This window comes from Phoenix dactylifera, chromosome 4 (genome assembly GCF_009389715.1).
Source record: "Phoenix dactylifera cultivar Barhee BC4 chromosome 4, palm_55x_up_171113_PBpolish2nd_filt_p, whole genome shotgun sequence".
Classification (NCBI taxonomy): Eukaryota; Viridiplantae; Streptophyta; class Magnoliopsida; order Arecales; family Arecaceae; genus Phoenix; species Phoenix dactylifera.
Genome location: NC_052395.1, coordinates 25,362,234 through 25,375,335, shown reverse-complemented (window position 1 = coordinate 25,375,335; position 13,102 = coordinate 25,362,234). Strand labels below are relative to the sequence as shown.

At 46.6% G+C, this 13,102-nt stretch overlaps 1 protein-coding gene across 1 annotated transcript; it reads right to left on the bottom strand.

The window, feature by feature from the left end:
• Positions 1-8,977: 8,977 nt before the first annotated feature.
• On the bottom strand, positions 8,978-12,366 carry LOC103710853 (disease resistance protein RGA2-like). Its single transcript, XM_026806142.1, has 2 exons — positions 10,482-12,366; positions 8,978-10,374 (listed from the first exon to the last, which is right to left on the bottom strand). The coding sequence occupies exons 1-2, from the start codon at positions 12,364-12,366 to the stop codon at positions 8,978-8,980; spliced, it is 3,282 nt and encodes a 1,093-aa protein (XP_026661943.1).
• Between the last annotated feature and the right edge of the window lie 736 nt (positions 12,367-13,102).

Below are 13,102 nucleotides of genomic sequence, written 5' to 3'. Positions count from 1 at the left end.
GGTTCACAAAAAAACCTATTTATAGGTTTTCAACGCATAAGGAAACTTCCCTACAAAACCCTAAGTCAAAAAAAAACCCATCTTGCCACCGTTTCAATCAATCCCGTGATCAGGAGTCGACTCCTCACTTTCAGGGGTCGACTCCTGATAAGTTCGAGTCGACTCGGACATCCTCGGGTCGACTCCAAGTATCAGCACCGAAACTGGCACGTTCTGTCTTTCTGAGAGAGTCGACTCCTGCAGAGCTGGAGTCGACTCCTGCAGGACTGGAGTCGACTCCTGCAAAGCTGGAGTCGACTCCTGCATGACTGGAGTCGACTCCTGCAAAGCTGGAGTCGACTCCTGCAGGACTGGAGTCGACTCCTGCAAGCAACCCAGAAAACTGCTCTCTGTTTCTTCACTGTGGCAGATGCGAGTCGACCCTCTCATCCCTGGGGTCGACTCAAGCTTCATAGGAGTCGACTCCAGCTCTGCAGGAGTCGACTCCATTCAGTTGGCACAGACTTTTTTTTCAAGCAAACTTGAGCCGAATTCAATTTGCAGTCGTTTCGAGTTTCGAGACACATTTTTCTCAACAATCTCCCACTTGCCGAGAAACAAGCCTGAAGCAACCGTAACCCCATCAGCAACATGATCTCCAATCATCCTCCATGTGTGTGAACCTCTGTCTTCACTTCTAGCTGTGAAGACCAACAGAAGATGCACATATGTGCAACTTCTCAAGAGTAACTACCTTTGTCAACATATCTGCTGGGTTGTCCATTGTATGTATCTTCTCTAGCCGGAAAAAATCTTCTTCGAGGAGTGACCGAATAAAGTGATATCTGATATCAATGTGTTTGGTCCTTGAGTGAAAAGCAGCATTCTTTGCCAAATGTATAGCACTCTGGCTGTCGCTATACAACTTCGCATCGCCTTGCTCCATGCCAAGCTCTTTCATCAAACCTTGTAACCAAACCATCTCCTTGCTCGCTTCAGTAAGAGCAACGTATTCGGCCTCGGTCGTAGACAATGCTACAATCTTCTGTAGTTTCGAAACCCATGAAACTGCAGCACTTCCCAGCGTGAACACATACCCGGTAGTACTCTTTCTGCCATCAATGTCTCCAGCCATGTCAGAATCCACGAAACCATATAGGCAAACATCAGGACCACCATAGCATAGTCCTAAGTCTCTGGTTTCTTTCAGATACCGCAATATCCACTTCACAGCTCTCCAATGCTCCTGGCCTGGATCGCTCATGTATCTGCTCACCACTCCCACTGCATGGGCAATATCCGGTCTCGTGCAAACCATGGCATACATAAGGCTTCCGACCGCTGATGAGTAGGGTACATACTTCATCTCATCTCGATCATTCTGCGTAGTCGGACACTCCTGCTTTGATAACTTGAAGTGTGCGCCCAGCGGAGTACTCACAGCTTTAGCCCCGTCCATATTGAACCGCTTCAGCACCTTATCAATGTACTCTGCTTGAGACAACTTCAACATTTTAAGCTTCCTGTCCCTGCTGATACGCATCCCAAGGACTTTCTTGGCTTCACCCAAGTCCTTCATTGAAAACTCCTGGGATAATTGTTTCTTCAGTTTCACAATCTCTCCCATGTTGGCACTTGCCACCAACATATCATCTACATACAGAAGTAGAATGATATATGAGCTTTTCAATCCCTTAAAGTAGCAGCAATGATCACCATTACACCTCTGAAACTTATTCTTCAGCATAAATTGATCAAACTTTAAGTACCACTGACGAGGTGCTTGTTTCAACCCGTACAAACTTTTCTGAAGTCGGCACACCCAATCTTTCTTCCCCTTCACTACATATCCTTCTGGCTGCTTCATGTAGATTTCCTCTTCAAGGTCGCCATGTAAAAATGCAGTCTTGATGTCAAGCTGCTCAAGATGTAAGTCTTTGGCTGCCACTATACTCAACACCATCCGGATAGTAGACATCTTCACAACTAGAGAAAAGATCTCGTCAAAATCAATGCCCTCCTTCTGCTGAAAATCCTTGACAACAAGTCTCGCTTTGAACCTCTCAGAACCATCTGGTTCAAGCTTTAGTCTGTATACCCACTTGTTGTGCAAAGCTCTCTTCCCCTTCGGAAGTGGAACCAAGTCCCACGTCCTGTTAGATGATAGGGAATCCATTTCATCATCCATGGCAAGCTTCCACTTGTCACTGGCTTCGATCTGTAAAGCCTCCTTATAGCTTTCTGGCTCACCACCATCCGTAAGCAACAAGTATTGTAGGGAGTCAGCATACCTAGACGGAGTTTTTCTGTTTCTTTTACCCTTGCGCAAAGCAATCGGAATATCAGCTGGCAGTTCTTCTTCTTGCTGTGCTTCTCCCACTGGCTCAGCAACTTCTTCATCGTCTCGAGACATTGTTTCATCATCCAGCTCTGCATATTCCGATTTTACAGCTTTGTTGCCTTGGCCCGTCTGTTGCTGCAGGTCCTTGTACAGAACCTCTTCATTGAATACAACATTTCTGCTCCTGATGACTTTCCGATCTGTCGCATCCCAGAGTCGGTATCCAAAATCATCACCACCGTACCCAATGAATGTGCACTTCTTTGACTTTGCATCCAGCTTGGTTCGATTGTCTGCAGTATCGAGCACGTAAGAGATGCAACCAAAGGTACGCAAGTGAGATAGTTTCACCTCTTTCCCAGTCCATGCTTCCTCCGGCAGTCCAAGCTCCAATGCAACTGAAGGCCCTCTGTTGATCAGATACACTGCTGTACTGACCGCTTCCGCCCAAAAAATCTTCGGCAACCCCGCATGAAGCCTCATGCATCGTGCCCGCTCGTTGATGGTGCGGTTCATGCGTTCTGCAACGCCATTTTGCTGTGGCGTTCCTGGAACCGTCTTCAGTCTTCGAATTCCAGCTGAGGCACAAAAAACCTCAAACTCATCACTGCAGTATTCGCCCCCATTGTCAGACTTGAGACACTTCAATCTCTGACCTGTCTCATTCTCCACTAGAGCCTTCCACCTCTTGAACTTCTCAAATACATCGGATTTGTGCTTCAAGAAGTAGACCCATAGCTTTCGGGTAGCATCATCGATGAACGTGACATAGTACCTTGCTCCTGCATGAGAAGCCACTTGAGTTGGTCCCCACACGTCAGTATGTACGAGTTCCAACTTAGAATTTTTCTTGGTACTACCTCCTTTTGAAAAACTGACCTTCTTCTGCTTTGACAGTACACAATCTTTACAGAATTTCAAATCCACAGATTTCAGATCTCCCAGTTTTCCTTTAGTCATCATCACCTTCATCCCTTTCTGACTCATGTGGCCAAGTCTCATGTGCCATGTCCTTGCATCAACAGTCGGATTTGCAGTACTGACGGTGGAATCAGTATCAGCTGTCATGTATAGTGTTCCTGACCTTGCACCTCGAGCAATCACCAAGGCTCCCTTAATGATCTTCCAAGCATCATCATTGAAGGTGGTCACAAACCCCAAATCCGACAACTGACTTACCGAAATCAGATTTCGAGCCAGTTTGGGTACATGTCGCACATCTTTCAGAGTTAAAGTCATCCCACTTGATGTCTTTATCTGAGCATCTCCCTTCCCTACGATGTTGCAACTGTTTCCATCACCAAGATACACCTTGCCGTGATCACCTGCAACATAGTTTGAGATGATTGCCTTGTTTCCAGTAGCATGGAACGAGGCACCTGAGTCGACTATCCACGACTCTGGATGAATATCACAGGAAAGTATCAGGGCATCATCTTCACTTGCAGTTTCGGCTAAATTAGCACTTGCTTTAGTGTCAGAACCACCATTGTTCTTCGACACTTTGCAGTCTTTTCTCAAGTGACCCTTCTGCCCACAATTCCAGCACTTTCCAAGAGGTCTAGACTTGTTTCTAGACTTGGATCGTCCACCCCTATTTCTGTCTCCCTTCTTTGAAGTCCTTCCACGTTCTTCAAAAGCCAGCGCGTTCCCAGATGAACTTGCTGATGGATCCAGGGTTTTCCTTCGAGCCTCTTCACTCAGAATAAGAGCTACCACTTCATCAAACCTCGCTGTAGTCTTTCCCGAAGAATTACTAACAGCCGTGATAAAGCCTTCCCAACTTTCAGGCATCTGACCTAGAAGAGCCCACGCCTTCACCTCATCAGTGAACGTGATCTTCACAGATTCCAATTGGGCACATAGGGTATTGAATTCACTCAGATGTGAATGAACACTCCCACTGTCTCTCATCTTCAAAGTGAATAATCGTCGAATCAGGAATACCTTGTTCGCTCCTGTTGGCTCATCATACATGGAAGCCAGTGTGTCCATCAAATCTTTTGCAGTCTTTACTTTGGATATATTGGCGAGGATCTCCGATGCCAAGGACAAACGGATAGCGGCGAGCGCCTTCTTATCAAGACGCTCCCACTTCTCCGACGGCATGTCTGTCGGCTTCGCTTCTTCTCCGCCCAGTGGTAGATCCAGATCCTTTGAGAGCAAGTAATCTTCCATCTGCATCTTCCACACACCAAAGTTCTGTCCGTTGAATTTCTCTATCCTCAATCTTCCTTCGTCAGCCATTGGGACACAGGGAACGTAGCTCTGATACTAGTTGTTGCGGGATGAAAGCACTCACCCTCTCGATCGTACTATTCCCTTTCTGGATCCAAATTGCGGAAAGACGAATCGAGAAGAAGAAGAAGTAGAGAATAAAATCAAACAATCACAAAGACAACAATTTTACGTGGTTCACCCCAATACGGGTTACGTCCACGAAGGCCACACGCACAGATTCAATATATTCAGCAAGGGTTACAATGATCTCTCTTCCTGTTGGAGATTGCACACCTAGGGCTTACAAGAGAGATAGGACTCCAAAAGAAACTCACTACAGCCGCTCTCATCCTCTCTAGGGTTCACAAAAAAACCTATTTATAGGTTTTCAACACATAAGGAAACTTCCCTACAAAACCCTAAGTCAAAAAAAAACCCATCTTGCCACCGTTTCAATCAATCCCGTGATCAGGAGTCGACTCCTCACTTTCAGGGGTCGACTCCTGATAAGTTCGAGTCGACTCGGACATCCTCGGGTCGACTCCAAGTATCAGCACCGAAACTGGCACGTTCTGTCTTTCTGAGAGAGTCGACTCCTGCAGAGCTGGAGTCGACTCCTGCAGGACTGGAGTCGACTCCTGCAAAGCTGGAGTCGACTTCTGCATGACTGGATTCGACTCCTGCAAAGCTGGAGTCGACTCCTGCAGGACTGGAGTCGACTCCTGCAGGACTGGAGTCGACTCCTGCAAGCAACCCAGAAAACTGCTCTCTGTTTCTTCACTGTGGCAGATGCGAGTCGACCCTCTCATCCCTGGGGTCGACTCAAGCTTCATAGGAGTCGACTCCAGCTCTGCAGGAGTCGACTCCATTCAGTTGGCACAGACTTTTTTTTCAAGCAAACTTGAGCCGAATTCAATTTGCAGTCGTTTCGAGTTTCGAGGCACATTTTTCTCAACACTAATATCCATGTGAATTTCAACAATTGATCTGTTGGACAGAGCAGAGGGTAATTCCAGATTTGAGTCTCCAAAAACGGCAGCATCAAGAAAGGCTGCAGGGGAGGGAAGTTATCAACACTTAACAAAGGAGTAAGTCAATTGGCTTTGTTGCTAGAATATGATAAGCTTTCTACCTCTACGGTGGACAAGATGTTGTAGCTCAAATGGATCTGCAAAGGCTCCAATTGGAAGTCTTTCAATAATCACTGCTTCACAAGAGTGAGAATCAAGCCATTTCATAGCATCTGATCGGTTAACAAATCTCAAGGCAGAAACCAAGTGTCGATGAGAACCGTCACCGCTCAGATGTCGGTGCAGGTCTGCAAGTCCAAGCACATTCATATCATTAGCCAGCCCTCTACACAAGTCACCTGTGCCGAATTCTTGAGCTAAAAAATCATGAAAATCCGATTCGAGCAGGCTATTGCGGTGATCAAAATAAGAGCTGGCAAGGTAGGCTTGAGAGCAAGGCAAACAGCCAAAGATTCTCCCATCACCGCTTCCCACATTGCTCACCTGACATTAAATTAAGTATATGGAAATATAAATATTAATAATTTATAATTAAAGCAATGGCCAAAAATAATGTTAAAAGGATAATTATGTGACCAAAATTATATAGCAAAAAAGATACAATGAATAAAAAGACAGCATATATTTCCTGCAAGACAACGCTCAAAGATAAGTTCTTTGCCAAAATTATTATCTTACCTAATTATAATAAAAACAATACAAAACAATGTTAGGAGACTCAGGTGCAGCCCATAATGCAAATCATAAGTTTTCATGCTAACCTGGTCAGAAGACAAAGCAGCGGCATGACATGCCCAATTGCTGGTTAAGATCAAGAGGAAGAAGAGGCCAAATATCATCAGCCATTGGGCCTTATGTTGGCATTGCATGTCCATATACTAGTGGTTACACTTCCCAGTGGAACTGCAAAGGAGAACAAGGTCCGGGCATGTCACGCCCCGAACCCAACTCCCGGGTCCGGCACGCGACCGGCCGCATGAGCCCTAGAGCAGTGCCCTAAAGATCATGCAAGGCCTAAGATAAACAACAATTCAATAAATCCACAACTAATTAATTAATTGAAATTGACAAATCCGACATGTCCAAATAAACAATCGGTTCAATTACAAGATTTTTAAATGTTCATCAATAAAAGATAAGCTGCTTCTAACTATCTAGCAGTCTGATTCCAGATCGAGCTTACTTCTTGTCCCACCCGACAGATTCTACGAATCCAATGCCTCTGAAAAAAAATGTAAGTGTAGTATGAGCTTTTCCAGCCCAGTAAGAATCCCAACAGCCATACACAGTAATAATGATAAAATCATCAAAGTAACAAATAAATGTCATTTCATCATTTCAAAAACTCAACAAACAACAAGTGTATATATCAGTACATATACATAAATCCTTTTTCACATTATGTGATCCATTCACATATTACTCTGATTCCCAAGTTTCAAAGTTTTTCACTTCTGGCTTTGGACTAACCGAGACCATGACCCAGTCCAAGACTGCACAAATCTCACGCATAAGCTCGTGGCAACTATCCCACGCGTAAGCCCGTGGAGGCTATCCTACGCATAAGCTCGTAGAGGCTATCCCACGCGTAAGCCCGTGGAGGCTATCCTACGCATAAGCTCGTAGAGGCTATCCCACGTGTAAGCCCGTGGAGGCTATCCCACGCATCAGCTCGTGGCAGCTATCCTACGCATAAGCTCGTAGAGGCTATCTCATGACAAGGTTAGTCCAACCCAATTTACATGTCTAGTTTACATGTTTTAACCACATTTTACTCACATCACATATTTTCATAAATTCTCAAAAATATGTCATTTCTTTCCAATTTAATTATTTCAATATTTTCACAATAAACAAAATGCACACCTCATATGTGTCATATCAGCTCATAAAACAAATAACAACATAATTATAAAATAAATCCAACGATAAATCAAATATATACATAGAGGTGCTCAGATGTGGGAATTCTTACAGAAATTTGTGGACTGACTCAAATACGGATCCGGATCACAACCTACGAGCTGGGGTGCTGAGTCTCCTGATCAAAACCTCCTGGTACCGCTGACTCTTCCCCTACAACATCAATTATATTTCACAGACTAAATTATTCAATATTTAAATATTCTAAAACATAATTCACATCTACTATGGGGTCCATCACCAGGTCCCCAAACATCTCAATCCTTCCAGATCTAGGGCAGTCGGGGTGGCTCGACCCCCACCCTTGTACCACCAGCCTGTGTCGTCGCCAGCCGGGGCCGCTGCCATGCCGGCGACGATGGCTGGTCCCAGTGAAAAGACCAAAAGAAAGGAAAATCCTTCATGGTTGGGAGTACATCTCCCTTCTATTTACCTTGGTCCAAGGAAAGCAGCCATGGTGGCTGTGCCCTCTCCCTCCCCAACCTGTCATCACGGCCATCACTGGCTGAACCATCGCCGGCCGCTACTGTTGCAGTCGCCGACGATGGTGGCCGGCCAAGAGAGGGAGGAAGAGGTGGTCTCTTCCTCTTCTTCTCCCAAGAACCGGAAGCCCTCTTTCCTCCCTTCCTCCTCCCCCATCATCCACGGAGGACCCGCACGGACCCTCACAGCCACCGTGATGGTGGCTCGGCCTCCACCCGACGGCACCCAACCGCCGTCGTCGCCGCTGGTGGCCAACCGACGAGGGGAAGAGGAGGAGAGGATGGGATCCCGAGGAAGAAGACCTCGGATCCACCCTCCCTCATCACATACAAACCCTCTCCGACCCCCTCACAGACCCGACCAACCCACCTGCCATGAATCCCGGCCAACCCGGCGACCGGCGGCGGCGGGATCGGGAAGAGAGAGGCCGAAACAGGGGTACCCTGTTTCGGGCTCTTCTCCGACGATTCACCGACCAAAAACCCCTCCAACGCCACCCAAAATCCAGAACAAGAAGCATAAGGAAGGGAGCCCCACTTACCTCGGTCCGACGGCGTGCTCCGGTGACCTTTCCGGCGAGGAATCGATGGAGAAATCCGTGAGTAAACCCACGGATCCGAGGCCTCTTCGTGCGATTGGTGGGGATCCTCTTGAAGGGAGGAAAGGCTTTCCGGCTTCCTCCACGGCCGGCCGGTTCTCAGCTCCGGCGCTGGGTCTCCTCCGGCGATCGTCCTCACGCCGCCGCCGCCCCCCTTGCAACCCTCCTCTTCCACGATCGTGCCTAGGGCACGATCGTAATAAGGGGAATGGGCCCGGTCATTTCGGGCCGGCCCGTCAAACCTTCCTTTTTTTTTTTTTTTTTTTTCTCCGGGGTATTACAGGGCATTAATGAGAATCTCCAATTAATCCATGTATATGATTATGCGAGTCACATGTATCTATGTACAGGACTTGAAGGTTACCTGAAGAATGGATGTAGGAGCGGCATCGAATTCTCTTTTCACAGCATTTGTATGGTTTTGGTATCAATACGTATGAAAGGTATGTGAGCAATCTTTGGCCAATCAGCTCCTCCTCTTTGGCATCGGTCCTTCAACAAAGGGCATCCATCGATGTGTAATTCTTTGAGCGAAGTAGACAGGCCATTCCCTGGCAGTGAGCTAACCTTGGGGCAGTAGAATATATGTAACTTCCTGATGGAGGGAAAATTTGCCAAAGAAGTAGGTAGGCTTTCTACGTTCTCGCAGTAATAAATCTCCAGATCTTGAAGGGATGTCAGTTGCTGGAACCATAGCTCCTGTTCCCTGGTAAAGTTGGTCATACCATGACACCAACGAATATGCATCCGTTGCAGTGAGGGGAGGCTTCCCAACAGAATCCACAGATTTTGAAGTAGGATCGTGTCGTCTATGGTGAGACGATTGAGAGTTCGCAGTCCCTGCTCCTCGCGGAGCTGCACAGGTTCTGAGGACTCGATGATCTTAGGACATGCTCTGAGATCTAGGCTTTCAAGAGTAGTAAGAAACTGTAACCCCCCAACTAACTTCATCTTCCTGCAATTCCGAAGTTCCAAATGTTTGAGGGCACTCAAATTTGATAAACAAAGAGATAGTTGGGCGTGGTAATCCTTGATCTGTTGCTGGGTGAGAAAGGTGAGACTCTGCAAACATCCGGGCAGTGCACTGCCGAAGTCACCACAGTGTTTGATGCTGAGCTGTACAAGCGATGACTGGAAGAGGAGGGGTACTTTCCTTAGCTTGTCGCAACCACGGAGTTCGAGTATACGGAGGCGAGGTAAAAATTGTGCGCCATCTGGTTCCAACCACTCCTCCCATTTCCAGAAGCCCTTAAATGTTAGTGCCTCGAGGAATGGAAATGCCACACCAGTGTCACCATAAAATTCACGACCAATTCGTTTTACGGCAGGCATGTTAGCGAGATGAAGTTCCTTGAGGAAAGGCAGCTGCCCTAATGGCGGCAGACTCTCCAACTTGACACAAGAATCAAGAGAAATAAATTCTAGATTGGCGAGAAAGTTGCTTTCCACCAACCAAGTTGGAAATTCGATACCTTCATAGCCCCTGATGGTCAGCTCTTTAAGACTTGGATGTGGTTGGAGGCCTTCAAATATCTCCTTCTCCGCATCAGGAAGACTTCTTGCATCTAATTTCTTCATTAAATTCAATGCAGTTAGATGTTCTCTGTCTTTCAACATCGCCTCCATGGCCTCCTCCTTACTATTGACATTCTCAAGATTCTTGATCGCAAGCCGTCTCCGAAGATTTCTCAAGCCCTTCAACTCTCCAATCTCATGTCGCCTCTTCTTTGTGACTCGGAATTCCTCTAATTCTTGAAGGTTGATAAGATCTCCAATCCCAGTAATTAGAGAAATTGTGTCTGCTCCCCGTATAAATGCCGCAAGTTGATTAATTTGTTCATGTCTTCAGGTAACCTTTTAAGGTGGCAGGATGGCATCCTCAGAACTTGAAGATGGCAAAGCCTACCAAATGATTTGGGCAGGTGTCTGATCTTAGTGCAGGAGACATCTAAGTATCTTAGATGTGATAACCCACTGATAGCATCCGGTAGCTTATCCAGCTTCAGGTGACTGTAAGATAAATCCAAGAGACGCAGGCTTTTTGATTGTTTTAACATGCCATCAAGAAAACTATAAAAATTTTCAGAATCATAATCACCAAAGAATAAAATGGACCGTAGGTTTTGAAGTCTACACGTGTCCATAATTGCATTCATTTTTTTATCAGTCCTAAGAGTCAGGTGTCGAATTGTCTCTGGAATTTCTCCTTTCTCATCGCTGATGACCAAGCATTCATCCAACGAAACAAAAACTGCCAATTCTCTGATCAGATCATGCATCACATACTTGTCGGTCAGAGTTGGTAGAAAGAAGTACCTGCGAGTTAATTCGTCAAATATCTGACCCCCGATGTCCTCCATTCTCATTCTTACCCGACTCTTGTTCTGGATAAAACCTTGAGCCATCCACATCTGGACTAACCGATCTTTTTCGAAAACATAGCTCCTGGGAAATATGGAACAGTAAGCGAAGCATTGCTTTAAATTTGCATTCAAGTGTTCGTAACTTAAAGCCAGAGATGGAAGGATATTATCTAAAACATATTCTTGTTCCCACCACTCACTTTCTAAGATCATCTTCCAGTAATCCTCATCCAGTTTGGAGTTCAATAAACTTCCCAGTACCTTCCCAGCTAGAGGTAAACCATGGAGTTTTTCAGATATTTTCCTTCCTATTATTTGCAATTTTTCCCTTCGCTCTTCCTCAAGAATTTTTTCACCGAACGCACAATGTTCGAAAAGTATCCAGTAGTCATCTTCCTGTAGGCTCTTCAGTTCTATCGGGTCCATCGTGCCCATAACTTCTGCTACTATTGGACTTTGTGTTGTCACCAGAGCCATGCTTCCTTTCGCTCCAGATGTTAAGACACCACGGAGTTCTCTCCAATTGCTACCTGTCTCGTCCCACACATCATCAAGGACAAGCAAAAACCTCTTGTTCCTCGTGGCATCTCTAACTTTCCCTAGAATGCCATTCAAACTAATATCGTCCGGGATTCGGTCGTGCACCGAGTCATATGCCAGCTCTCTAGAAATCCGCTTGACATCAAAATTATCGGACACATAGACCCACTTCCTCAGCTCAAAATGCCTTGCTACTCTTTCATCATTATAAATAAGTTGAGCCACAGCAGTCTTGCCAACACCCCCAATGCCTACTATAGGAAGAACACCAAGACTCGGGTAGCTACTACTCCCAGTCCCACATTTGATGCTAGATTCCGGTTCATCAGCTAAATGCAACAGCACATCTAATATCATGTCTCTTTCTTTGTCTCTCCCAACCACAATGTCCTGGATAATCGAGCTGGTCTCTCTGGTCACACTTCTCTGCTGTGAGTTGTAGTCCTTTAATTGTTCTTCCATACAATTGATATCAAGATAAATCTTTTCAAGATTTCCCGCAAGATTTTTCAAGTTTTTCAGGTTATCGTCGGACATAATAAAATGCTTGAGAAGCTTAACAGCGGGGGATACGAAGTCGCTCACCTTGCTCTTGCCGTGTAGCTTATCATGAAGCTCCTTGAATTCAAGCTCATCCAGCACGTCGTCAGCCTCGTAGGCAGCATCTTTGAGTTGCCTCAGCCATGCGGCCAGCGTTGGGTCCCTGATCGGCCTCCCCTCCGCTGCCTGGATCACGGCTCGGATACGAGGAAGTCTAGCCTTCACATCCTCCGCCATAGCCTTCGCACCCGTGCGCAGATCATATCGGTCGTCCAAATGCAGCGAAACCTTGTCGGCCAGTTTATCTGCGACGTGGGATGCAAACCATCCTCCGACCATCATTCCCATCATCCCCAGATCCATATTGGAGGACACTCCAGCTGCAAAGTGGTAGTCTTGTTCTCTGTGACCTGAAGATAGAAAGCTTGCTCGCTCGGCCTTCTTCCTAACTTGCAATGTTAAGTGGTGTGATTAAACCTATAGTCAAGGTGCATCAATTGAAGACCGCGTGCTCGTGGACAGAAAGGAAAGAGGACCGCGTCTACGAATGCATCATTTGCATAAAATATAGGGTAATTGACTTTCCCATCCCTCTAAAGACTCCACTATAACAAAAAGTCCTTGTTAATTAAATCTAAAACAACCGGTCCAGAAACTTTCCAAACTGTAATTCCCGGTCCTTGAGCCCCTTTTATTTTGAAATAAGATACCGAAAATGCCCCTTCCCTCATGATATCCCATCCTTCCGAAGAAGAAGAATTTCAGAGACTTTCCAAACTGTAATCTCCCAGCCGCGGCTGCTGCCGACCGCGGCCTGCCCCCTCCCGCGGCCGCCGCCGGCCCGGTTCGCCTCCTCCCGAGCCCCCTCCCGCGGCCGCGCCGCCGGGAATGCCTCCGCCGCTGCCCCCATGGTGGGAAGGTGCCGAAGAAGACGAAGAAGGGCGCTGTCCCGCGTCCTGCGGCTGTCGCCGGCCACGGCCCGCCCTCCTCCAGCGTCCGCCGTGGCCCAGCCCCTTTCCGGCGCCGCCGGCCTCGCGGGAAGAGAAGAAAGAAGAAGAAGGGAAGAAGAGAAGAAAAAAAAGAA

What these genes read in the sequence shown, in the direction of transcription:
- LOC103710853 (XM_026806142.1), bottom strand. Translation starts at nt 12,366, where the DNA reads ATGGGAATGATGGTCGGAGGATGGTTTGCATCCCACGTCGCAGATAAA. An exon ending in ACACCTGCCCAAATCATTTG is followed by an intron (nt 10,375 to 10,481) that starts GTAGGCTTTGCC and finishes TACGGGGAGCAG; the next exon opens with ACACAATTTCTCTAATTACT.